General features: G+C 43.6%; 1 protein-coding gene across 1 annotated transcript; it reads right to left on the minus strand.

Annotated features, from left to right (window-relative positions):
• Window positions 1-351: 351 nt before the first annotated feature.
• On the minus strand, window positions 352-15,375 carry LOC145941426 (uncharacterized). The gene is made up of 6 exons (XM_083047541.1): window positions 14,769-15,375; window positions 13,343-13,842; window positions 11,948-12,250; window positions 11,279-11,725; window positions 3,898-5,362; window positions 352-3,827 (listed from the first exon to the last, which is right to left on the minus strand). Exons 1-6 carry the CDS (start codon window positions 15,373-15,375, stop codon window positions 352-354), a joined length of 6,798 nt encoding a protein of 2,265 aa, XP_082903667.1.
• Between the last annotated feature and the right edge of the window lie 10,989 nt (window positions 15,376-26,364).

Consider the following 26,364-nt stretch of genomic DNA (forward strand, 5'->3'; position numbering starts at 1 on the left):
TCTCACTCACTCGTACTTTCTTTAAATGTCGCTCTTAAACTCGAATTCGATCGGGTTCTCTAACGAGACTGACTTCGGCCGCAAGGCAAAGGTCCTCGGAAGGTCCCGTCCCTCGCCCTAAGTCTTTGATTACTCAGGGGCAAGGGGGCCCGCGGAATTCACAAGAAAAAGCTGTTGTTCCGCGAAGCCTTCGGGGCTTCGAAATTCAGGCAAGTAACCGCGGCGGTTACGGGCCCGGTCCGCAGCCCAACATCCCGCCCGCCTCGTCCGTGGGACGAAATAGAGGGAAGTGAACTGCGCCGCCCGCCGTACGCCGCGGTCGTATGGTCTGGTGGCGGCATCCGCGCGTTCCTAGGGTGCTCGCAACCCCGGAAGTGGACAGATCTTAGTGATGGGCCGCGTGAGACGGGAAGAGGCTGTCTCCACCGTCACGACGCGGACCAATCCGTCGCTTCCAGGGTGCACCTCGCGAATCCTCCCAAGAGGCCACTTCGTTGGCGGCAGCAGCTCATCCTTGATGAGGACCAGGGTTCCGGGTTCGAGGTTGGCCGCCCGGTCTCTCCACTTGCCCAGTTGCTGTAGGTGCAGCAGGTACTCCTTGGACCACCGGGACCAGAAATGGTCTCGCATGGTGGTTATCAGCTGTCCTCGAAGTCGGAAAAGTTCAACGCCGTCTGAGTTGCTAGGGGGCTCAGGCGCGTTGATTGGCGCCTCCCCCAGTAGAAGGTGCCCTGGTGTGAGCGCGGTGAGATCTGCCGGATCAACGCTCATCGGGTGAAGGGGCCTCGAGTTGAGGCAGGCCTCCACCTGGCACAATAGTGTCGAAAGCTCCTCGTATGTCAGGAAGTGGTCTCCTAGGACCCTTCGGAGATGGTATTTCGTCGACTTGACCCCGGCCTCCCACAGACCGCCGAAGTGCGGGGCCGAGGGGGGAATGAACGACCACTCCGTTCCGTCGGATGCCAGCTGTTTCCGGCATTCTTGGTAAAAGTCTGCTGCTGAGTCGAACATCTCGCGGAGCTCCCGGTCGGCCCCCCGGAAGTTGGTCCCATTGTCGCTGGCCAGTCGGGCGCAGCGACCGCGTCTAGCGACAAAGCGCCGGAAGGCAGCAAGGAACGAAGCCGACGAGAGGTCCGAGACTGCTTCCAGGTGCACCGCCCTTGTGGCCATGCACACGAAGAGGCAGATGTAGCCCTTGGTGGTTCTGATCCCTCGCCCTTTCGAGGCCCGAAGTTGGATCGGCCCGGCATAGTCCACACCGGTGGACCAAAAGGGTCTCGCTTCTCGCACGCGATCGGCTGGCAGCTGTCCCATTTGCTGCTGGGCAGTCACGCCTCGGAAGCGCGCACATTTCACGCAACCGTGAATCACGGCTCGAATCAGCGTGTTGGCGTGGACGATCCAATATCGCCGGGCAAGCACACTGCGAGTCATCTGCGGACCGCCATGAAGGGTCCGATGGTGAGCGTCACGGACGAGCAGCAGCGAGAGATGGTTCGTTTTGGCCAGAACGATCGGGTGTTTTTCTTCAAAGGCCAGCGGCGAGTGCTCAAGACGACCGCCGACTCGGATTAGCCCCTCAGGGCCCAGGATAGGCCTTAGTGCCCGGAGTGGTAACCGGCGGGGCAGGGAATCGCCGCGTGTGAGGGCCTCAATCTCGTTCGTGTAGTCCTGTTGCTGGGCTATTCGTAGCCACCGTAGACGGCAGCTTCCTAACTCGGCGGCGGAGAGGTGCGGGGTCCTCGTCTCCGGTCCGTCCCGCAGGAATCTGAGGCAATAGGCTGAGACTCGAATCAACCTGTAAAGGGAAGAGAACCGTGCGAGTAGCTCGTTCGCCGAATCCGGGCGATCCTCCGTGACCGCAAAGGTGCGCCGCTCCTCGTGTTCCTCCTGGTCGGCGGGCGCCTCTGTTGGCCAGGAATCGTCAGAATCCTCCAGCCATGGCGGGCCTCTCCACCAGAGACGAAATTCCGCCAGCTCGGACGGAGTGATTCCCCGGGTAGCTAAGTCCGCGGGGTTCTCTCTCGTGGGAACGTGACGCCACCGCTCAGCAGGCACCAGCTCCTGAATGGCGGCCACCCGGTTTGCGACAAATGGCTTCCAGCGTGATGGGTGGTTGCGCAGCCACGCTAGTACGACCTTGGCATCGCACCAGGCATGGAGGTCACCATCAGCGACATCGAGGCCAGTCGCTATCCTCTTCAGTAGGTGTGCGACTAGCAGGGCGCCGCACAGCTCCAGTCTGGGCATAGAGACTGGCTTGGTTGGGGCCACCTTGCTCTTTGCGACAAGGAGACTCGCCTGCCAGGTGTTGGATAGTCCGCGTCCCCTCACGTAGACCACCGCAGCGTACGCTCTCTCCGACGCGTCCGAGAACCCATGGAGTTCCAAGCGGTTGGAGACGCCTGTCCAGCGGGGAATTCTCACGTGGTCCAGGTCCGGCAACGAAGATGTAAACTTGAGCCAGCGCTCGTACAAAGGTGGTGGTAACTTATGATGCCATTCTAAGCCGGCCATCCAGAGGTCCTGAAGAAAAACTTTGGCTGCGACGAGCACCGGGGCCGTCCAGCCCGCCGGGTCGAAGAGCTTCGCCACGTCCGACAGAACCGAGCGCTTGGTGGGATCCTTGGTGAACGTCAGCCTTGGAACCGCCCGGAGCCGCAGCGAGTCTTCCGCGGGGGCCCAGATGACGCCTAGGGTACTTACGCCCTCGGTCGCCGTGAAGAGCCGCTCCGCCTGGTCCCCGTCCGGGCATAGCTGTGAGTGTGAGCTCGCCCATTTGCTGAGGCGGAAGCCTCCCGCCTCGAGAAGGTCCACTGTCTGCTTCCGGACCTGTAGAGCCTCCTCCATTGTACCCGCCCCTGCGAGTATGTCGTCGACATAGGTGTTGGCGCGGATGACTGCCGCCCCATGCGGATGTCGATGACCTTCGTCCTGTGCTAGCTGCAGTAGGGTCCTTATTGCGAGGTACGGCGCCGATGCCGTACCGTACGTGACGGTGGTGAGCCGGAAGTCGCGTACTTCGTGTTCCGGATCCGCCCGCCATAATATCCTCTGAAGGTCGGCGTCGTCCGGATGCACGCGGATCTGCCTGAACATCTTTACGATGTCCGTCGTGAAGGCAAATCGGAAGAGGCGCCACCGGGAGAGCACCAACCAAAGGTCCGCTTGTAGCTTTGGTCCGGGAAGCAATACGTCGTTTAAGGAGACGCCCGTCGAAGTCCGAAACGAGGCGTTAAAGACGATCCTGATTTTGCCGTCCGGGTCCGTGCTCTTGACTACTGCGTGATGAGGCATGTAGTACGCTTCCCTGACGCATTGCTCCTGCGTGGGCACTGGCTCCATGTGCCCTAGCGAGAGGTACGAGGTGAGAAATTCCTCGTACTTCCGTTTGAGCGCCGTGTCTCGCTCCAGTCGGCGCTCCGTGCTGATAAGCATCTGCAAAGCACCGTGGCGGGAGGCTCCAATTCCCGCCGACGGTGTCTCCTTCCGAGGAAGGCGTACTAGGTACCTCCCATTCGGATCACGGCGATGAGTCTCCGCGAACAGCCGTTCGCAACGCTCCTCGTCTGGGGTCAGCCTCCTCTCGTCCGGCAGATCCTTCAGCTCCCAGAACCGGCGAAGGTCTTCTTGAAGATCGGGCAGGGCCAACACGTGGTTAGAGGCCACACTGTTTGATGCTGAAACGTCCGAGAGTGCCCCCATGAGCACCCCAGCCGAAGATTGTTGAGTGGGCAACTGGTTCACCGGGCAATCCGCGCTGAACCCCTCCTTCAAGCAGCATGCCGTAGACGTCCGCCCCAAGCACCGCGTCCACCGTAGCAAGTCTATCGAAGTCTGGGTCCGCGAGCTCGAGATTCCGTAGATGAGACCAGACGCCCCGCGGAATCTGTTTACCTGGCGTGAGCGCAGTGAGCTTGGCTAGGACCAGAGCTCTGGGCACCGCAATCCGCAGCGACGGTGATCGCGCCGTGCCGACCAGTATGGAGACAGTGTGTGTCACTCTACCTGTGGTGACGCCCTGCAATCCCGATACCGTGATGTTGACCCGGCGTCGAGGTATCCTGAGGTGTTGCGCCACTCGCTCGGACACGAAGGACGCCTCCGAACCTGAGTCCAGTAATGCTCGGACTGTAATTGTTCGGCCCGAGTCACCGATCAGTGTAACCATCGCGGTCGCCAGGAGCACCATGGCGGACGTAGAGGTTGATAGCGCAGCTACTTTGGCAGTTTCCTCTGAGAGTGCAGGCATCTCCTCGGAAGAGGGTGTCTCGGACGAGACCGGAGTGGACTTCGACGTCGAGGTGCCCTCGGAGATCGCGCGATGCAGTAGCGAATGGTGTTTCTCGCGGCATTGGCGGCAACGATTTGTCGATGGGCAGGTCGAAACCACGTGGCCCTGTCCAAGGCAATTGAAGCACGCCTTCTTATTCCGGACGTGTTCACGGTGTTGTTCGGCAGAGAGGTCCTTAAACTTCGCGCACGTGCGCAAGGCATGCCGCTCACGGCACAACGGGCACAGGGGTCCGTTGTTGTGGGCGTCAGTAGACGTCGCGTGTGAGAGGAGTTCGCCGTTGTTACCGCCCCGCTTCGATTTGGACGAAGAGGGGACCGTCGCTGTGGTTCGCGGGTTGGCGGCATCCAGAGCACGACCTCGGGTGAGGAGAAAGTCCTTTAGCTCGTCGAAAGTCGGGAACTCCTGACTTGAAGACTGCGAAGACTCCCACAGGAGCCGAGTGGCCGAGTCGAATTTCTCGACCAGGATGTAGACGAACCAGTCGTCCCAATACTTCACCGGACGACCCAGCGCTTTAAACGACCGCGAGGCCTGGTTGACTACGCTGATCAGGCGGTTGATTTCGGCCGCAGAAGATTTCGAGACCGGAGCCGCCGAGAGCAGCACTCTCATGTGAGTTGCCAAGAGCACACGGCGATTGTCGTACCTGGTCGTAAGCTCCTCCCATGCGAGCGCGTACCCCTCGGTCGACATTTCCATATTGGCGACGACGGCCGTAGCCTCTCCCGTGAGACTGGCCTTCCAATATTGCAGCTTTTGGATAGGGGCAAGACCCGTAACGTCGTGAACCAAGGACTTGAAGAGGTCACGGAAACTCTCCCAAGCTAGCTGATCTCCGCTGAACGTCGGCAGATTAATCTTCGGCAGTTGTATTTGTTTGAGGACGGAGCTTGCCTCTCCATCCCTTGATTCCGTGCCCTTCAACGAAGTGAGGAAACTCGAGATGCGCGATTTTGCTGCCACATAGTCGTCCTCGGTCAGGGTGAAGACGTCGTTCTTCATATAATCGGCCTTGTCTATATCCTCGAAGCCCAAAAGGTTCTCGTGAACCTCCCAGAAACGTGCCTAATACGATTCGAGAAGCTGGAGGCGGGCCGTGAGGAAGGACCTTGTTAATTTGTCCTTGCCACTTTTGGTGACGTTTTCCCAAAACCTCTCGATCAGGCCGGCGGTGTACATCTGTTTCTTGATTGCAAGGTCCATCGCGAAGAACGTTAGGAAGGACCACACGCTCCGTTATCCCCTTGCGGAGTAGTCAGCAGATCAGACTTGTAGGCGCGGTGGACAAGAAGCGCGCGGGTCGACGAGTTTTCACGCCGCTGGACGAGACGTGCGCGGAGCGAAGAGGACTCGCGCTTGTAGACGAGACGCGCGCGGCGCGGTGAAGGCTCGCGCCGATGGGCGAGACGTGCGCGACGCGGCGAGGGCTCGCGCTTGTAGGCGAGACGCGCGCGGCGCGGTGAAGGCTCGCGCCGATGGGCGAGACGTGCGCGACGCGGCGAGGGCTCGCGCTTGTAGGCGAGACGCGCGCGACGCGGCGAGGGTTCGCACCGATGGGCGAGACCTGCACTTCACCCTGTAAAGGTGATCACGCGCGCACTGCACTTTATAGTTGCTGTCACGATGCGGGGTGTGATACCTGTCCGCCACTTACCCCAGACAGAGTCTACGGTTGACCCACGAATCCGGCTCGAAGGACCAAAAATGTTCTCGCCTCGCCGATCTCAAAGTCTGCTCGGTTGGAGGTTCGGATGCGGTTTTCTTTCGCGGGTATCGCGTATCTCTGCACCACAGGGGGTTCAGACCCTCGATTTTGTACTCGAGGTTTAGCGCACTCGCGTATCACACATACTCTCTCTCTCTCTCTTCTCACTCACTCGTACTTTCTTTAAATGTCGCTCTTAAACTCGAATTCGATCGCGTTCTCTAACGAGACTAACTTCGGCCGCAAGGCAAATTCGGCAGGTCCCGTCCCTCGCCCTAAGTCTTTGATTACTCAGGGGCAAGGGGGCCCGCGGAATTCACAAGAAAAAGCTGTTGTTCCGCGAAGCCTTCGGGGCTTCGAAATTCAGGCAAGTAACCGCGGCGGTTACGGGCCCGGTCCGCAGCCCAACACTAGCCAAAATTAATTTATTTAATAGAAGTTACAACGCTTCGACCATATGGTTGTGGTCCTTTTCAAGTATAAACTGAAATAATAATTAATTTATAAAAAAACGGTTTGAATACAAAAAACAGTAATATATATAAATGGATTTGCTATAAAATTTTGAGTACATACGTTCTTATTGAAACACTTCACAAATTTGAGTTAAAACATATCATTAACATCTTGTTGAATTTTAAAGAGAGAGAAACATTGTATCAGTATGAAACTTTGTCAGTGAGTGAAATATAAAAATAGGAAACCAAGCTAAACGACCTTTATTATTTTGTCATAGATTTTATTTAAGCTATCTGTGTCCTTTTCTAGGTTGATTGTATTATTGAATTTTTTAATATACAACATTTCCGCGATTTCTCTCTTTTTCACATATTTCTCATTATGTAATATATTAGGTTTTGTCCAAATCAAATTCATGTCCGAATTCCAACTTATGTTTACTTATAACGGAATGATTGGTTTCATGCAATTTTATATTGTTAAAATGCTCTTTCACTCGAGTACGTAAGCGCCTTTTTGTTTGGCCGATATATGACGCATTACAGTTTTTGCAATCTAATTTATATACAACATTAGTTCTCTGATCATTATGTAAACTATCTTTACCACGTTTAATCAATGTATTTAGATTTTTTTTTTTTTGTTATTTTATAGAATTTGAAGCCCATGCCACGCATAACACGACATAGATCATAACTCACATCTTTAGCATATGGCAATGAAATAAAAGATATTCTGTCAGATTGTCCACGATTCATATCACAATCATTATTGTGATTACGATTTTTTAATACATTAATTCTTTTTTGTATATGTCGTTTGATGATGTGTTTGGGGAAACAATTATTAAGTAAGATATCATTCACCATCTCAATGTTTTTATGATGGAAAATGTCATTGGATAGTAGAATGACCTGATCAACCAGATTATAAATAGTATTAATTTTATATTTTAAAGGGTGGTTAGAAAAAAAAAGTTTATATATCTTCCAGAACATGTAGGTTTCCTATACCAATTAGTAATGAGTCTATTGTCTGAACGAATGATCGTTGTATTTAGGAAATTAATGGAAGAACTGACTTCAATTTCATATGTGAAATTCAAGCGTTGGTGGTAATTATTAAAAGTCATTAATATCTCATCTATTTTTGTACGTGGCAATATAGCAAAAACGTCGTCTACATATCTATAATATATGGGGACAGTGAAACTTAACAAACTTAAACATTGTGTCTCCAAATCATCCATCACAATATCTGCTATGATAGGAGAAAAAGAGAACCCATCGGGCTGCCAAATATTTGTTCATAAAACTGACCATTGAAGCTGAAACTAGTTGAATCTAAAATCAATTCTATTGCATGTAAAAATTGAGCTAAATTGAGCTAAATTGAAATTTGTGTTCTTAGCAATGTCAATCCAACGTTTTTAATGGCATTTAAAACCAACTCTTTAGGAATATTTGTGAATAATGAACTAACATCTAAAGATATCATTATATCATTATCATTAATAAAAGTATCTTTAATATTTTTAACGTTTATCGCTCTTTATCGCAGTCTGTAACGCTAACTCAGAAACAACTACGAACGGCTCAGAAACGGCTTCGAACGAGACAGAAACGGCTTTGAACGGGTCAGAAACGGCTTTGAACGGGTCAGAAACGACTACGAACGGCTCAGAAACGGCTTTGAACGGGTCAGAAACGACTACGAACGGCTCATAAACGTTTTTGAACGGGTCAGAAACGACTCCGAACGGCTCATAAACGGCTTTGAACGGGTCAGAAAAGACTACGAACGGCTCATAAACGGCTTTGAACGGGTAGAAACAACTACGAACTGCTCAGAAACGGCTTTGAACGGGTCAGAAACGACTACGAACTGCTCATAAACGGCTCAGAAACGGCTTTGAACGGGTCAAGAACAACTATCTTACGGTAGCGGACGATAAAGAACGGCTATTGAAGAATGACAACAGGAAATGAATGATAAAACGAACAACAAATGGCGATCGGGAAAACCGATGAAGCAAAGAAGCAACATAGTATGGTGATACGGCAGTTTGTGAACGAACTGCACGCTCCGGCGAGAAAAAATTTTCCCCGAAGACATCGTCGAGTAGCGTTCGTATTCTCGCTTTTGTCTTTACTCTTGAGTGGTAACCTCTATTGAAACGAGAATACGGACGCTACTCGACGATGTCTTCGAGGAAAATTTTTTCTCGCCGGAGCGTGCAGTTCGTTCACAAACTGCCGTATCTCCAAACTATGTTGCTTCTTTGCTTCATCGGTTTTCCCGATCGCCGTTTGTTGTTCGTTTTATCATTCTTTTCCTGTTGTCATTCTTCAATAGCCGTTCTTTATCGTCCGCTACCGTAAGATAGTTGTTCTTGACCCGTTCAAAGCCGTTTCTGAGCCGTTTATGAGCCGTTCGTAGTCGTTTCTGACCCGTTCGTAGTCGTTTCTGACCCGTTCAAAGCCGTTTCTGAGCCATTCGTAGACGTTTCTGACCCGTTCAAAGCCGTTTCTGACCCGTTCGTAGTCGTTTCTGACACGTTCAAAGCCGTTTCTGAGCCGTCCGTAGTCGTTTCTGACCCGTTCAAAGCCGTTTCTGACCTGTTCAAAGCCGTTTCTGACTCGTTCGAAGCCGTTTCTGAGCCGTTCGTAATCGTTTCTGAGTTAGCGTTACAGACTGCGATAAACGTTAAAAATATTAAAGACTTTTATTAATGATAATGATATAATGATATCTTTAGATGTTAGTTCATTATTCACAAATATTCTTAAAGAGTTGGTTTTAAATGCGATTAAGAAACGTTGGATTGACATTGCTAAGAACACAAATTTCAATTTAGCTCAATTTTTACATGCAATAGAATTGATTTTAGATTCAACTAGTTTCAGCTTCAATGGTCAGTTTTATGAAAAAATATTTGGCGGCCCGATGGGTTCTCTTTTATCACCTATCATAGCAGATATTGTGATGGATGATTTGGAGACACAACGTTTAAGTTTTTTAAGTTTTACTGTCCCCATATATTATAGATATGTAGACGACGTTTTTGCTATATTGCCACGTACACGCACCGGCAGAAATGGTGTCCGGCGGTCCGGCGTTTGATGTGTGAATACGTGTATGACAGCCGAAAGTCATACGCACACATACATAGCGCGAAAATACGTGTCGCTTGAAGCGCGTCGGAGATCAAGGAGCGAAGGAGAAAGTAGTAGGAGGTACTCCGATATTGCATCTCTTTCGCACATCGCACGATCGAGAGAGAAAGCAATGCAAGACGTGATGACTGCTAGTGGTGTCCAATAGCTATCTCACTCACTCGACGCTCGAATGAAGGGAGTGCGAGTGAGAAAGCTATACGGACACCGCGGATCGCGCTGTCTCTCGTTCGCTCCAATATCGATCCGTCGTACTTTTCTTTTTCTCCTTTAAGAAATGTGACCCGCGAGTGCATTTATTCTATTAATAATTAAATCACATAAAAATATTATGTTATACATTATTATATTATTTATTAATTATTATGTTTATATGTATAAACATAATGATTAATAAATAATATAACAATATTAATAATAATGTTAATAGTATTAATAGTATGAAAATATTATTAAATAATTATAAATATTAATAACATTCATATAATATATTGATATAATAATAATATAGAAATATAAACAAGTCCTCTATTGACATTTATATTCATAATTTTGAAAAAGTTAAAAAAAAATTAAAGTTATAAACATTTCTCGCAATTATTTAAATAAGATATATACTGTTACGTCCGCGGGACCGAATCCGCGAAAGATCGCTATCGACCGCGACACGCAACCGCCGTTCACTCGTACACCGTGAAATAAACGTGCTCTCGTTTATAAAGGAAAGACCTTTATTATAGAAACGATATGAAGAAATATAATAAATCGGAATTAAGAAATATTAGACCGAGAGAACCGAATACGTCCGCTCGTGACAGCCGCGGAACTCGGACTCTCAGAAGACAGCTGTTGACAAACAATCCATAGCGACGCCTTGACAACGCGATGTTCCTCGATCTCACGGAAGACTCGATGATCTTAGACGGATACAGGGACGTATAGAAATACGAACGTAGTACGGACGTAACACTTGCTCCCTCCTTCAAAATTGTCGTCCCGACAATTAATTCAGTGTTTGGAATTCTTCCCAAGAATCTTGTCGCTTTAGAGTCCCCGATGTGTCTTCATGTTCTTCCTGAACTGTTGTTCAAGGTAAACGAACTGCACACCTTCCTGGGTCCAAACGACTTTCCAATCCTGGGAATCTTCATTTCGAAAATCTTCAAGCAAGAGAGGGGTAACATTCCGTGGACCCAACGCCCTTCTAAGAGGACTCCTCAAGCTCCTGCCTCGGGATTTGCCCAAGTCTCCGGGAAAAACCACGGATCAAAATAACCACAGAGTGAGGCAGTCTTCGTCCCTTTGAATAATTCTTTCCGTCTTCTTCTTGTTCTTAAAATTTCCGTTTGCTCTCTCCCCCTTGTTGTGAAATTTCTTCGTGTCGTTGTCGTGGAAGATGAAACTTCACTACGTCGTTCAGAAATCGAAGATGAAACTCAACTCAACCTGAAAAATAACTCACGACAGGAAATTCGAAAAATATTCTTTTTAAAAATTAAATTATATCTAATCTATCTTGGGCTCCGATTTCTAATTTAATCTTCTATTATAAAAAGGAGCTAATCTATCCGAATGAACGATTTTACATTTATGTTTATTCGATTTCCTAATTCCAAAAACTACATCACTAAGCTTCTTTACAATCTTATAGGGCCCTTCCCAATTACTTTGTAATTTAGCCCCTACTCTATGAGGATTATAAAACCAAACCTCTTCATCAATGTTGAAATTAATTTTCCTAACTTTTCGATCATACCGAATCTTAGAATGAAGAGATTGTAGATTCAAACGTTGCCTAGCACTTTTGTGAACAATATCCAACTTCTTCTTCAACCTCTGTATATATTCCTCTGAAGAACTATTCTCTTCATCTACTGGAGGACTTCCTCGTAACAAATCCAAGGGTAGTCTCAAATCTCGTGCGAAGTATAATTCAACAGGGGAAGCTCCTGTAGCTTCATGTTTCGAAGAACGATAGGCCAATAAATACATCGGAATCCAATTATCCCAGTCCTTCTGATCCTCTGAAACAAACTTAGCCAAATAATTAAGGATTGTTTGATGATGACGCTCTACTTGTCCATCTGACTGCGGATGTAAAGCAGTCGTTCTTGTTTTCTTAATCCCTAAAAAACGTGTCATTTCCTGAAAGATCTTTGATTCAAAACATTTCCCTTGATCAGTACGGACTTCCAATGGAACTCCATGTCGAGAAACAAATTGTTTCACAAAAATATCGGCTATCGTCCTCGCTTTAAAATTTTTTAATGGAAGAGCTTCAACCCATTTGGTGAAACAATCTATAATTACCAATAAGTATCGATTCCCATTTGTGGTAGTAGGAAGAGGACCAAGTATATCTATTTGTACCCTCTCGAACGGAAATCCAGCATCAAAAACTTGAAGAGGCGACTTCCCTTTTCCTGATGGACCTCTCCTTGCCACACAAACTTTACAGGAACGGCACCAATCTTCTACGTCATTCTTGCAGGTAGCCCAATAAAAACGTTTTCGAATCTTCTCCAACGTCTTATTTACTCCAAAATGGCCACCAGACGCAGAATCATGAGCCTCCTCCAATATTTGACTGATGAAATTCCTAGGAACGATTATCTGAAAAATTTCTGATTTTAGATTAGGAGATTCCCATTTTTTATATAAAATTCCGTCTCTAACAATCAAAGCATCCCAATAAGACCAATAAATTTTTGCGGAAATATCTCTATTAATCTCATGTAAATCAGGACGTTTATTAATCTTTTTCCCTTGAAGGAATATCGAAATAACAGAATCTTCTAACTGTTTATTTCGCCATTCTTCTGAACTATTTTCTCCAAGAATTATCCCAGCAACAGAATTTTCTTTCGATTCTACTTTTGCGCAGTAAATACAATCGAATTCTGAACAAGGGCGTCTTGACAATCCATCTGCATTTTGATGTAATCGTCCTTTCCGATGAATTATTTCAAACTCGTATTGTTGTAACTTTTCTAGCCATCTAGCTAACTGTCCTTCCAAATCTTTAAAAGATAAGAGCCATCTCAAAGAGATATGATCTGTCCGAATCTGAAATTTTCTCCCATACAAATAATGATGAAACGACTTTAACGACGCCACGATTGCTAATAACTCCCGCCGAGTGATGCAATAGTTCCTTTCTGCTTTACTCAAAACTTTACTAAAATATGCGATGACCTTCTCTGAACCATCCTGAATTTGCGATAATACTGCTCCTACTCCGTGATTCGAAGCATCCGTATCCAAAATATATTGTCCTTGTTCCTCCGGGAAAGATAAAATTGGTGAAGAAACTAATCTTTCTTTTAATTCATTGAATGCCTGTTCACAGGATGAACTCCATTCAAATTTCACTTGATGTTCTGTGAGTGTAAATAGCGGTTTCGCTATCATAGAAAAGCTTTTAATAAATTTCCTATAATAGGAACAGAATCCCAAAAAGCTTCGAAGTTGTTTTCTATAATGAGGGACAGGCCAATTTTTGACAGCAGAAATCTTCTCAGGATCCGTCGTAATTCCTTGTTCAGAAATAATATGACCAAGATATTTTACCTCTCTTCCCAAGAGTGAACATTTCTTAGGATTTAATTTTAAATTTGCTGAGCGTAAGCGAAGAAAGACTTTCCTCAGGTTTTCTATCATTATGTCAAATGTTTTGCTGAAAACAATGACATCGTCAAGATATACTGAACAGATCTTCGATAAAATTCCGTGAAGAACCTTTTCCATCAATCGCTCAAAGGTAGCTGGGGCGTTGCAAAGTCCAAATGGCATGACGTTAAACTGCCACAATCCATTTCCTACAGAGAAAGCCGTTTTCTCTTTATCTTTGGAGTCAAGCTTCACTTGCCAATACCCGCTCTTCAAATCTAGAGTAGAGAACCAGGAATTTCCCGAAAGTTGATCCAAAATATCTTCAATTCGAGGCAATGGATAAGAATCTTTCACCGTGACAGAATTCAACTTCCTATAGTCGACACAAAATCTAAGTGAGCCATCCTTCTTTTTCACCATAACAACAGGAGAGACCCATGGGCTTCGAGACTCTTCAATCACTCCTTGAGACTTCATTTCTTTAATGATTTTATTAACTTCCTCTCTGAGATGAATCGGAACTCTTCGTGGAGCTTGTTTAATCGGCTTGGAATCCGTAACTTTGATGTTATGTTCTAAAACTCCACAGTTCCCTGCAATTAAATCCTGAGAAAAGACATCCTGAAATTCTATTAAGAAATCAGCAAAAATATCTTTTTGAGAAGAATTCAAATTTTTAGAATTTTCTTCGAAAAATGTCTCAAGAAAATTAGGGACTTTCTCTTTAATAATCCGCGAACAAGGAAATTCATCTCTATTATTTTTTTTGAGATTACCAAATTGAGATTCCAAAATCTTGTCTAAGTTAATTTTTTTAAGAAAATCTATTCCTAAAATGCAATCGTCAGAAATATTAGCAACAATAATAGGAATCTCTACTTCATGTTTTCCTAATTCAATCAAAACGTTAACTTTATTTTTGACCTCAATTAATTCTCCCGTAGGATATCTAAGACAACAATTCTTTGCTTCGAAAAATTCTTTAGGTCCTTTAATAAATTTTTCACTAAGAATGGAGATATCGGAGCCCGTATCTATTCTAAACTGACAGATTCTTCTATCTAAATTACTCTTATAATAAAAATTATTTTTAATTCTACTTATCCTAGAACATTGTGAAATATGTGGGGCAATCACGCAATGAGTCAAACCTGCCCCGCGAAGTTCGACTAGTCCTTGTTTTCCGAAAGCGATGGACATTCGGAACGGAAGTGACCCTCAGCGCCGCATTGCCAGCATTCTTTTTTAGCTTTCGGACCGTTTTTGTAAAAATTCTTATTTTTATTCTCAAATTTCTTTTTATCAAATTCTTTCTCTTTTGTTTCCTCGTTTTTTTGTTTATTTTCAAATTTGTTGAATTTATTGAATTTATCAAATTTATTATATTTGTTAAATTTATTGAATTTATTATAATTTTCTGAATTTTCATTTTGATAATTTTTATTTTTTGTAAAACTATTTTCTTGGATAACTTTAACTGCCATTGCTCTTTCTATGGCAGATTTTAACGAGGAAATACTTTCTAATTGAAGAGTTCTTTTTAGGAAGCCATCAGATAACGCGGCTATGAATTGTGCGCAAGCAATTTTGTCCCTGACTTCGTGGGAACATTCCGGGTATGCTAAACGCGATAATCTCTCTAGATCTGCACCGAGAGAAACTAAATCTTCCGAACTCTTTTGTCTACGATTAGTAAATTGTGTATAATAAGTCTGGGCTAAATGCCCTTCACCAAATCGTAATTCTAATTTCGATTTTAGATCCGCGAACTCTAAATTTTCGATTTCAGAAATCCCATCTAAAACGGTCCGCGCTTTTCCTCTCAAACAAGCCGCGAGAGCCAACGTCTTTTGGAACGAATTCCACCCGTTAGCCCGCGCTATGAGATCGAACTGAGCAATAAATTCGCGCAAGGGAACACTCCCGTCAAAATTCTCCAGTTTGAGCTTATACCCGAGCTCAAAATTGTTATTATTATTACGCGGAGAATTATCGCGCGCGGAATTTCCAGTTCTAATTTGGAGAGGACTTAGCTGGTTTTCTCGATTTTGATTTTCTCGCTGCCGCTTTCGCTCGAAGAATCTTTCCTCCATGCGACGCAGCTCGTCGTCTCGTTGTTGCAACATCGTCTCGAAGCGAGTCTGATGCTGAAGACGTTTCTCTCTCAGCTGTCTAATTTCGTCCAAAGCGGCTTGTAGAATATCTGTTTGCTCTGGAATCTCTCGAGCTTCTCCGCTGGTCGTTGCTCGAAGCGGAGTTGTGTGCCTCGAGCAAGGCACTGGGGTTGCGCCGAATTAAGGATGAGGATTCGGGTCGTGCAGGACTTCGTAGGAAGTTAGGAGTATTGTACTCTTTTCTTTCTCTTAAAATACACTTTTATTTTTGATTAAATTTGGTTTCACTTTATTTCTCGTTATTTCTTTAATTAAATATTCGCGTAACATTCGAGGTTTGGCTAGCGAGCGTTTATTAGTAATTCTTCTTAATGATTCAGATTTTTATTAGTGAGTCTCGTCCTGATGTTCCGGATTCTGATTAGCGACTCCGTCTTGATGTTTAGGAGTTTTATTCGAGACTGCCTTCGCGGGCTCTCCGTCTTATATCTTCTTTTGTTTGATTTTCAACGGGCGAGGCCCTTGGAAACAAGTCCCCGATTGGTTAATAATATTTACGCGTTTTTGGTCTAACTGCAAGCGAAGCAGGTTGAAGTCGCAGGTCTTCGCTTGCATCTCGCGGTTTCCGGTGCTTCGCGTGTGTCTCGCTGCGTTAGCGTTTTCACGCGACGAACGTTTGTCGAGAGCGCTCTTTTATACGTAAAAATATCTTATAATATTCTATAAAAATATTTAGTGAATTCTTATTCCTAATAACTACTGGTTATAGTTCGGGCTATAACACGGAGCCTGAGATCGGGTGATCCTCGGAGAATGTACCAAGGACATGATGTGCTGATTGTCTGGCACTTTTCACTTTACAATGTTCGTGTTTTCACTACGGCTCGTAGCTCGTCGTTCAAACGATCCCGGACGAGCCCCCAAAATGTTACGTCCGCGGGACTGAATCCGCGAAAGATCGCTATCGACCGCGACACGCAACCGCCGTTCACTTGTACACCGTGAAATAAACGTGCTCTCGTTTATAAAGGAAAGACCTTTATTATAGAAACGATATGAAGAAATATAATAAATGGGAATTGAGAAATATTAGACCGAGAGAACCGAATACGTCCGCTCGTGACAGCCGCGGAACTCGGACTCTCAGAAGACAGCTGTTGACAAACAATCCATAGCGACGCCTTGACAACGCGATGTTCCTCGATCTCACGGAAGACTCGATGATCTTAGACGGATACAGGGACGTATAGAAATACGAACGTAGTACGGACGTAACAATACATATCGATTTTTCAACAAAGTTATATTACAATTAAATGATGTGTTCTGACTTGTATTAAATTGTATCTTTAATCTCATTAAATTTTTTATATATGCAGCTAAAAAAAGTATCAGTTTTTTTATTTAAAAAAATAATTAATACGCCTTTATAAAATATAATTGTTGTTGTAAATCAAATTCACCCTTCTTTCAAAACTTAAAAATGGCAAAAAATGCAAAATTATAAAGCGATAAAATAAAATATTAATATTCTTGAATTTATTTTCAAAAAATTTGGACTCCTTCAATTATAATTATAATGTATACGATGATAAGATGTCATAAGATAATTACAATTACAATGATAATTACAATTAATTACGACATAAATTCTCTCAAAGAAACATATCTCATTGTCAGTATATCTCAATCGATTCGGACTCCCTCTTTCTCTCTCTCAATATATAAATATTATGTTAAATTATAAACAAATTACAAATTATATACACAAAGAATATTAAAAAATATTAAAATTAAAAGAACTTTTAAAATTTATTACTTTTCCTTTAGAAACATTAATTGTCGATTTAATTGATTATATGATATTAATAATTATTTAATAATTATTTCTTATCTTTTAATTGAGATTTTAAAAAGAGAAATTAACTTTTTAATACTGTAGGTTGAAAATGCGTAAACAAATGCGTTTAATTTTCAGCTTAAAGCTCATTTTAACTATTTTAATCCTTATATCAATAACCGGGTACAATTATATTCATCTGAGCATTATTCCTCAAAATTTTTTATGTTGTCGTTAAAAAGTTCTTTTATTCTGCCAAATTGTTGTTATTTAAGTTATTTACCATCGATTTATGCTATTAGTTTTAAAATTTACGACTAGAAAAAATTATTATAGCTAGTTAAAGTTTATATATCGTCTCTTAATAACTGGGGCACATATGTAAATGTGATAATTACCAAGAATATTACACAAAAACAATTAAAATAACATTTAAGGGTAACAGGGATTACAAAATTAATAAAAACAAATGTTTATCACATGCAAAAAATTAAAAATATATAATTACTTATTAATAACTATTCCATCTTCCGTCACAAAATTATCATTTCTGCTCGAGTTTACATTGTCTTCTTAAAATAAACAATTAATGTTATAAACAATTATTAATTAATGTCATAAGATATAAATCAATTTATATAAATTCATATAATAACTTTAGCCGTTTCGTTATCGCTTGCTTCTGCTTCATTCGCTTTATATTCCTCTGAAAAATATACATATTATTGTTATAAAAAATTCATTATTTAAGCAATAAAATATACAAATTATAATATATAATACCTTCATTTCCCTCATTGACTATCTTACATTCATCTCATCTCTACTTTCCTCTAGAAATACATATATTATGATTATGAACAGTATTTTATAATATGTGTATATGCATAATATATGTATTACTAAAGGAAAATAGATATGATATGAATGTGAGATAATCAACGAGAAAGATGAAGGTATTATATATTAATCTGTATATTTTATTGTTCAAATAATAAATTTTTATTACAATAGTATGTGTATTTTTCAGAGGAATATAAAGCAAGTGAAGCAGAAACGAGAGATGACGAAGCGGCTGAAGTTATTATATGAATTTATATAAATTTATTTATATATTTTATGATATTAATTATTAATTGTTTATAACATCAATTGTTTATTTTCAGAAGACGATGTTAACTCGAGCTGAAATAATAATTTTGTGGCGAAAAATGGAACAATTATTCATAAATAATTATTTATTTTTAAATTTTTACATGCAATAAACATTTGTTTTTATTAATTTTGTAAGCCCTGTTGCCCTTAAACATTATTTTAATTGTTTTTATATAGTATCCCCATTAATTATCTCATTTACATATGTGCCCTAGTTATTAAATGCCGACATTTGAACTTTAATTCGCTATAATTTTTTGTAGTCGTAAATTTTAAAATTAAGAGCATAAATCGATAGTAAATAATTTAAATAACAACAATTTGGCAGAATAAAAGAACTTTTTAACGACAACATAAAAAATTTTGAGGAATAATGCTCAGGTGGATTAAATTTAATTGATTATGTTGATTATGTTAATAATTATTTAATAATTATTTCTAATTTTTTTGAGATCTTAAAAAGAAAAATTTATTTTAATTTTTTTATACCGTACGCTGAAAATACACGAACAAACTACTGCTACAATTACTACTACGTCAGCGGCTTTAATTATTATTTACGTAAGAGTTAAACTCAAAAATATGAAGACGTACTACTACGTCAGTAATGAACGATGTTCGTACGATCCTTCATTACTGACGTAGCATTAGGTCTCTATATTTTTGTCCTACAGCCGTCTCACTCATTCGACTCTCGAATCGAGAGAGTGCGAGTGAGACATTATGCTGTTGTTTCACAGCTATCTCACTCGCACTGTCTACTCGACTGTTCGAGCGAGTGAAACACCTATAGGCGCTTCTATTCGCGGTGTAGAAGTTTTATTGGCCCTGAAAAGGGCCGATCGTGGGCTAGCACGGAAATACATTAATAATCTGTCCAGTATCCGGACCGGTCAATTATTTGATTGAGTCGATTAGGAATCGAATTAATCAAATTTGCGAGAAAATCTGGTCGGCGCCGAAGTCCTTCCCAGATTTCTCTCGCATGATTGACTAGCGCTGCTACCGTTCTCTCCCTTCTTGGTTCCCATTGTTGAACCATTTGAGCCCAAACATTTTCGATTAAATTTAGATCTGGTGAACGAGCAGGCCAGTTCATCAATTGGATCTCCGGATGATTCCGAAACCATGCTCGTGTTTCGTGTGAGGTATGGACTTCGGAGTTATCCTGCACTAGTCGGATAACTGGCATGTCCTCTACGGAATAAATTGCGCGTACTGATGGAAGAAGAACATCTTCCAGTATGCGAATGTAGTCCGCAGAGTTCATGCGAGGGGGAATTTCCACCAGCTCACCGACTGCAGTACCGGAAATCCATCCCCACATTCCGCACGATATCCTTCCACTCCTTTGGAGAGGCACAACATGGTTTGGATGCAACCGTTGATCCCTTGGACGCCATACGTGAGGTTGACGGTCGGCAGACGATACAAAGACCTTTTCATGTCCGGTCCAGATCGTTGCCTCCCATTCCTCACGGCTCGTCACCAGGTTCTCCAAAGCAAACGCGATGCGCTGCTCCCGATGGACGGGAGTCAGCATAATTTTGCGGGCTGGGCGATAGCAACGATACCCAGCTGCGTTGAGACGTCGCCGGGCGGTCCTCTCCGATATCTGGACGATGTTTGCCGCGTTCATGGCCTCCTGAACAGTGCCAAACGGATGTTCAGAGACTGCGGCGACGATAGCCTCGTCCACTTCGCCCATCGTTTTACTATCGATTTATGCTCTTAATTTCATTACGACATCTCTAAAACGTGTTTGTACGAATTTCATCATGAGTATATGTTACTGCTCTATCATGACAGATGCCGGGTAATGTACACCGACACCGACAGTTTAATATATCATATTGAATGCGAAGACGTGTATGGAAATATGAAACGCGATATCGCCAGATTCGATACGAGTAATTACGCTGCGAACAATGCATACGGTATACCGCTTGTGAATAAAAAGGTACCGGGTCTAATGAAAGATGAAAATAACGGCGCGATAATGACCGAATTTGTAGGGCTCAGAGCTAAAATGTACGCTTTGCGAGTGGGTGGGAAGAAGGATACAAAAAAAGTAAAAGGTGTCAAGAGTAACGTTGTCTCGAGAACGATAACATTTGATGATTATACGCGGTGTCTGAATGATAAGATTGAAATGACGCACCAGCAGTCTTGTATAAGATCAAAATTGTGTATACTGTCAGCGAGACGAAAATTGCTCTGAGTCCGTACGATGACAAGCGGTATGTCATACCTGATTCAACCGACACATTACCATGGGGACATTACCGGATACCTTTATAAAAATGCAATATAATGTAATATAATGAATATAGTGTGTGTGTGTGTGTGTGTGTGTGTGCGTGCATGTGCGTGGTTGTGTGTTTGTGTGTGTGTAATATAATATTATGTAATGTAACATATTATACTATTGAATTATTAATAAAGATTTTTGTGCATATGTATGTATGTATTTCATATTTCATATATTGTAACGATTATTGGAAAGGGTGTATTAATAAAGATTTTATATATTTTCATATTTTATGTATATTTTTATACACTAAGAATATAAAGGCTCGATATATATCAAATATAAATCGGTAATAGATAGGCTATTCGAGCCGTACGCGGATGTCGGTGCGTCGATTCCAACGAAAATTAATTTTTCGTTGGAATTAACTAATTGTGCACGGAGCACAAATTTTGCTTGGTACACCGCCAAGACTTTATTACGGAACAATCTCAATTCGAGATTTTTAATTCCAAAGATCCCCTCTGTCCCCCCTAAAAACCGCGTACGGCTCGAATAGCCTATCTATTACCGATTTATATTTGATATATATTGAGCCTTTATATTCTTAGTGTTTAATTCACGCCGGCTGAAAAAGGCGTTATTTACAAATAGTTGTTTATCAAGGCAGAGAAAAATATAGAGTCGAAGGGTCTGAATAGCTCAGATGGTGAGAGCAGTCGCCCGGCAAGCGAAAGGTCTCGGGTTCGATTCCCGATTCAGCGACTTTCGGATCTATATTTTTCTCGCCTACATTTCTTTAGGGGGGACAGAGGGGATCTTTGGAATTAAAAATCTCGAATTGAGATTGTTCCGTAATAAAGTCTTGGCGGTGTACCAAGCAAAATTTGTGCCCCGTGCACAATTAGTTAATTCCAACGAAAAATTAATTTTCGTTGGAATCGACGCACCGACATCCGCGTACGGCTCGAATAGCCTATCTATTACCGATTTGTATTTGATATATTTTTATATTTCAAATATTTTATATGTATTTCATATATTTTTAATACGTTGTACACATTGTATATTTTTTCTTAAAATTAAAAAATAAATACAATCTGTATGAATTAAATCACATTGTCCTTATGTATCCAAGAGTTGTCCGAATTGTCAGATCCCAGCCATTTTACGTAAACCTCGTCACCTTTTCTACGCAATACTTTCTCCATGAGATACACGTCCGGATAATTCGCGCGATGCAACTCGTACTCGTAGAATGCTCCAGCGACAGATTTTTTGCGATAATCCTTGAGTAGATAGCTTACGGGATTAGTATGCTGCACTTTAACAATCTTAAACACTTCGGTTGTCCAATTTGGCGTGTAACCCTTCTCGAAAAGTGTCTTGTACTTGCTAACGCGTACCGAGTCGCCTACTTTGAACCTTGTCGGACCCGCGATATTTACGGGGCTGTACAGGGTAGCCAAGAGTCTTTCGGCGATCGCGGGGGTAACGTCGACGGGTCGCATGCCGATCGTTCGATGCTTGCGCGCGTTGTAATCCGTTATGAGTCGCGGCAACGCGTCGATCCACTTGTAAGTTCCGTTCAGCGTAAACATCTTCCACATATCGTTCTTCAGCGTGCAATTGAATCGCTCGACGACCGATGCCTTCAATACCGAATAAGTGGAATAGTGATTAATGTCATGTTTTCGCATAAGCCGTTGCACATCAGCGTTATAAAATTCTTTCCCCTTATCGGTTTGTATGTTTCTCGGGCATCTCTTGCTGTCTCGAATTATCTCGGTGATAGCGTCAGCTGTCTCGCTTCCACCTTTACTCTTGAGTGGTACAGCCAACGCGTGCTTGCACAACACATCGATGACAGTGAGTATGTAGTGGCAACCTCTGTTGAAACGGGAGTATGGACGCATCTCGACGATGTCAGCTTACCACAGGTCATCGTATCCCCGCACTATGACATGTCTTCGGGGAAAATTTTTTCTCACTGGTGCATGCAGTTCGTTCACCAACTGCCGTTTCTCTAAACTATGTTGTTTTTTTATTTCACCGGTTTTTCTCGATCGCCGTTTGTTGTCATTCATTTTATCATTCATTTGCGTTTGTCGTCCTTCAATAGCCGTTCTTTATCATCCGCTACCATTCGATAGTCGTTCTTGACCCGTTCGTAGCCGCTCTTGACACGTTCATAGCCGTTCCTGACCCGGTCGCAGCCGTTTCTGACCCGTTCCTGAGCTGATAGATAACCGTCTGACAGTCGTTCCTGAACTGTTCGTTACCGTTTGTTGTCACTTTTCAGCCGTTCGTAGCCGTTTCTGTGTTGTTCACTACCGTTTTTGATCCGTTCGTAGCCGTTCTTGACCCGTTCGCAGCCACGTTCGTAGCCGTTCCTGAGCTGTTCGCAGCCTCGTTCGTAGCCGTTCCTGAGCCTTTCACAGCCGTTTCTTAGCCGTTTACTGCTATTCATTGTAGTTAGATAGCAGTTCAATAACCCTTCGTAGCTGTTCGATAATTGTTCGCAGCCGTTCGATAATTCTTCGTAGATGTTCTACAATTGTACGATAGCCGCTCCTAATCCGTTCACTGTCGCTCATTACAGGTTAATAGCTGTTTCTGAATTAGTGTTGCCCGTTTCTGAATTAGTGTTAGCCGCACGTCAAAGCTCGTTTATCGCAGTCTGTAACGCTTGCATATCCTTCTCGAACGCGGTCAGCTTCTCGTTTGATTCTTTTTGTTGATTCCTCAACGTTTTAACACATTGTTCCACGTAGAGTTTATTGACGGCATCGGTGTCAGCCTCAGGTTGCGCTACACGGCGAATCTTGTGCGACCTCGCGTCATAGTCCATAGCGACGCGACACAGAGCGTTTTCGCGCACGTAACTTTTCACCAATCTATCCCAATGACTGCTTGTGCCGGTTGCATCATTTCTTCGTTCAAATAATCCAAATTTATTGATAGGCATTTTTTTCGATGCGAGTGACACCGATCGACTGATTAGTTTTGTCGAGACACCGTTTAATTTATAATAATGCCGACTTCGCGAAGTTCCTCGATGATCGACAGAATCTCGTTGTCGTGAGAGTTGTGGCCAGCTTGGCGCGAAGCATCGAGCAATCGTAGGCGATCCACTAACTCGTTGGGGTCGTCCCAGTGCACGTAATCGATCTTATTGTCGGTTAGCATCATCGCGCAAGGCATAAATATTCCCTTTCCAGATGTTTTCTTTTTCGGTTCGGTCGACATCAATGGTGCGATTATTCGTTTGTACTTACCATATATCCCCTGTTGCTTCGTAATTGACCTTGCGCATCATAATTGCGTTTATGTGCGTTCGTCGCCAATAATATGCTTTTGTATTTTTGCATATCATCCTCCGTGTAAATAATGTCATCGGAAATTCTCTTAAAAATCAATTCGTATAATCCTGGTGTACCAATATACCTCACTTTGTCTATAATTATAGAGTCATCTCTGTCGATGTCGAATCGTTTGTTACCGAGCAGCATTTCATCCTTGTCGATATAGACACCGTACACATAATCGATTTCTTTTTTTTTATCGCCACCGAGGAGAGTGCTCATGTACTTTTATCCCAGTGGTCCCAAGTGCTTTTGCAACATGTCTTGACCTTCCGGCGTTTGTAACCTGTTTCGAACGAACGAAGTTTTAAGCGAGTTGCCCGCGGTTTCGAAAACATTTTCATTTGCGAGTGTTTTGGGTATCGTAGGTTGTACAATTCCTGTTGTCACGAATGGTGTAGAGGTCATCGGCGGTTCATCCAGTAAAGCGTCCGATCGATCAGATGTACGCGGTGTCGATGAGCGATCCACGTTTGATCGTTTCCTCTTTTTCGGTGTCGCTTCCTCCTCCTCCTCCTCCTTCTCATGTTCATCCTTATACCGCTTGAAGGGTAACGCTTTAATCTTTGCGTCAGCGTTACTTTCCGGCTCGTTTTTCACCGCGATCGAGCTCGAGTTGTCGACGATCTTTTGTAGCGGTTCGATAATAGGTCTAAAGTGGGTCTTGACCGCGATATCGTCATCGATCTTACCTGTTTTTAAAGCGCGATGTTTTTTGCGGATCGATTCGCTCGTTTTCGCAGTCTCCTTCATTATCTTTTCACGCTCGCGAATATTATCGCTCCCAGCCATGTTAACAGAGTGTCGAACGCTTGCGTTTCAACCTTCTCGACAGAATATCGGCAACCACTAATCGTTTTGCGGTATCGCGAACACGTTAAATCCTTTTCTATATCGCCCGTTCGTAAGCGAGCTATCCTTGTCTATTACTAGAAATCCATACTTTTGCTGCCAACAAGTACGACATAATTTACTGAAATCATCATACGACATGTCGGTATTCACGTGATCGTTGTACACATGTTTCAAGTTGGTACCGTCCTGTTTAAACAAGATTAGCAGTTTCGCGTTGTCACGTATAAGATGTTTCGGTATTCTCGCGTACGTCTGACAGAGATAGAAGCAATCGACGTTCGTGTGGCGTCCCATTAAAAAGTACTATCTTATCGTATTTTGCTTATCGCCACGTCATCGAAGACGAAAATCGAGTTTGGATGTGCCTCACTCGGTGGAATGACGTCACTGTTATTGGAGAATGTAAAGTAGCCGATTTCGTCGATCGATGTAAACAAACTCCAGATACCGATATTTCGGCTGTTGCAATGACTTCGAGTACACATACACGTTTTTCAAGCGAATGCCGTGCGGGCATTCTATCAAACTAATCAACACGTTAGATTTACCGCAATTCGAGGGGCCGCAAACGATTGCGCGTATAGTAGTCAGCAGTATCGTACCGTGTCTGCACATCTCCGCGTTGTTTCCCATCGATCGTAATCTGTCGTCGTAATTCGTCACGCATATCGTCAATGGTTGTCGCACGAACTTCATTTTCTCACTCCTGACTGGATCGAAGGTCTGCCTATTTATAGCTGCGCGGAACCGCGAACTGCTCAGTAACGAAAAAATGTTCGTCTTCCTATCAAGTCCTTACGATTTGTGATTTGAGCGCCGAACAGCTACAATTTGTGTCGAAAGCAGTTTTATTGCGAATGTGCGGCAATTACGTCCTCTGCGTGTGGGACAAGCTTCCGGAACATATAAAGGCGGATTTGGAGGTTCAAACCTATCGCCGCTGTTTCGAACATTACAATCGACCGTGGCAGCAAACGCACATTGACGGTCCAGCGCCGATGATAAAGGAATGCAGCGAATGTCAACGAAAATAGGTAGAGACCTATTAAATCACGCGATAAACGCACTTCCGATCGAATTCCATATCCCCGGCTATCAATTTTGCGGTCCGGGCACGCGACTACAAAACCGATTAGCCAGAGGCGATCGAGGTATCAACCCATTGGACGCGGCGTGCCGTGAACACGATATAGCGTACTCTCGGAGCAATGATCTCACCGAGAAACACACGGCAGATAGGATACTCGCCAAGAAAGCGCAAACTCGCATCGGTGCGAGAGATTCGACTCTCGGTGAGAAAATAGCCGCCACAGCTGTCTGGACAGCGATGAAAGCCAAGACGAAGTTTGGTATGGGCCTGAAGACGGTGACAAAGACAAAGACAAAGACGAAGAAGGCGAAGAAACGGATACTTCCGGTAGCAAAACGCGGGGGTGTATAGCCATTTCTACCAATGTTGGGTGCGCTCGGATCCCTGATCGGTGGAGCGGCTGAGCAAAGGTGGTGAACGATGGAAAAGCTGCGCAACATCAGTT

The sequence above is a fragment of the Prenolepis imparis genome, unplaced genomic scaffold (genome assembly GCF_030444845.1).
Source record: "Prenolepis imparis isolate NDT839.2.m4 unplaced genomic scaffold, iyPreImpa1.0 SCAF_10, whole genome shotgun sequence".
Lineage (NCBI taxonomy): Eukaryota > Metazoa > Arthropoda > Insecta > Hymenoptera > Formicidae > Prenolepis > Prenolepis imparis.

Coding starts and splice junctions, on each gene's coding strand:
- LOC145941426 (XM_083047541.1), bottom strand. CDS start 15,375: ATGTTGCAACAACGAGACGACGAGCTGCGTCGCATGGAGGAAAGATTC. Junction 5,363..11,278: donor GGGAAGGGCCCTATAAGATT/GTAAAGAAGCTT, acceptor GAATCGTATTAG/GCACGTTTCTGGGAGGTTCA. Junction 3,828..3,897: donor GCTCACTGCGCTCACGCCAG/GTAAACAGATTC, acceptor AGACTTCGATAG/ACTTGCTACGGTGGACGCGG.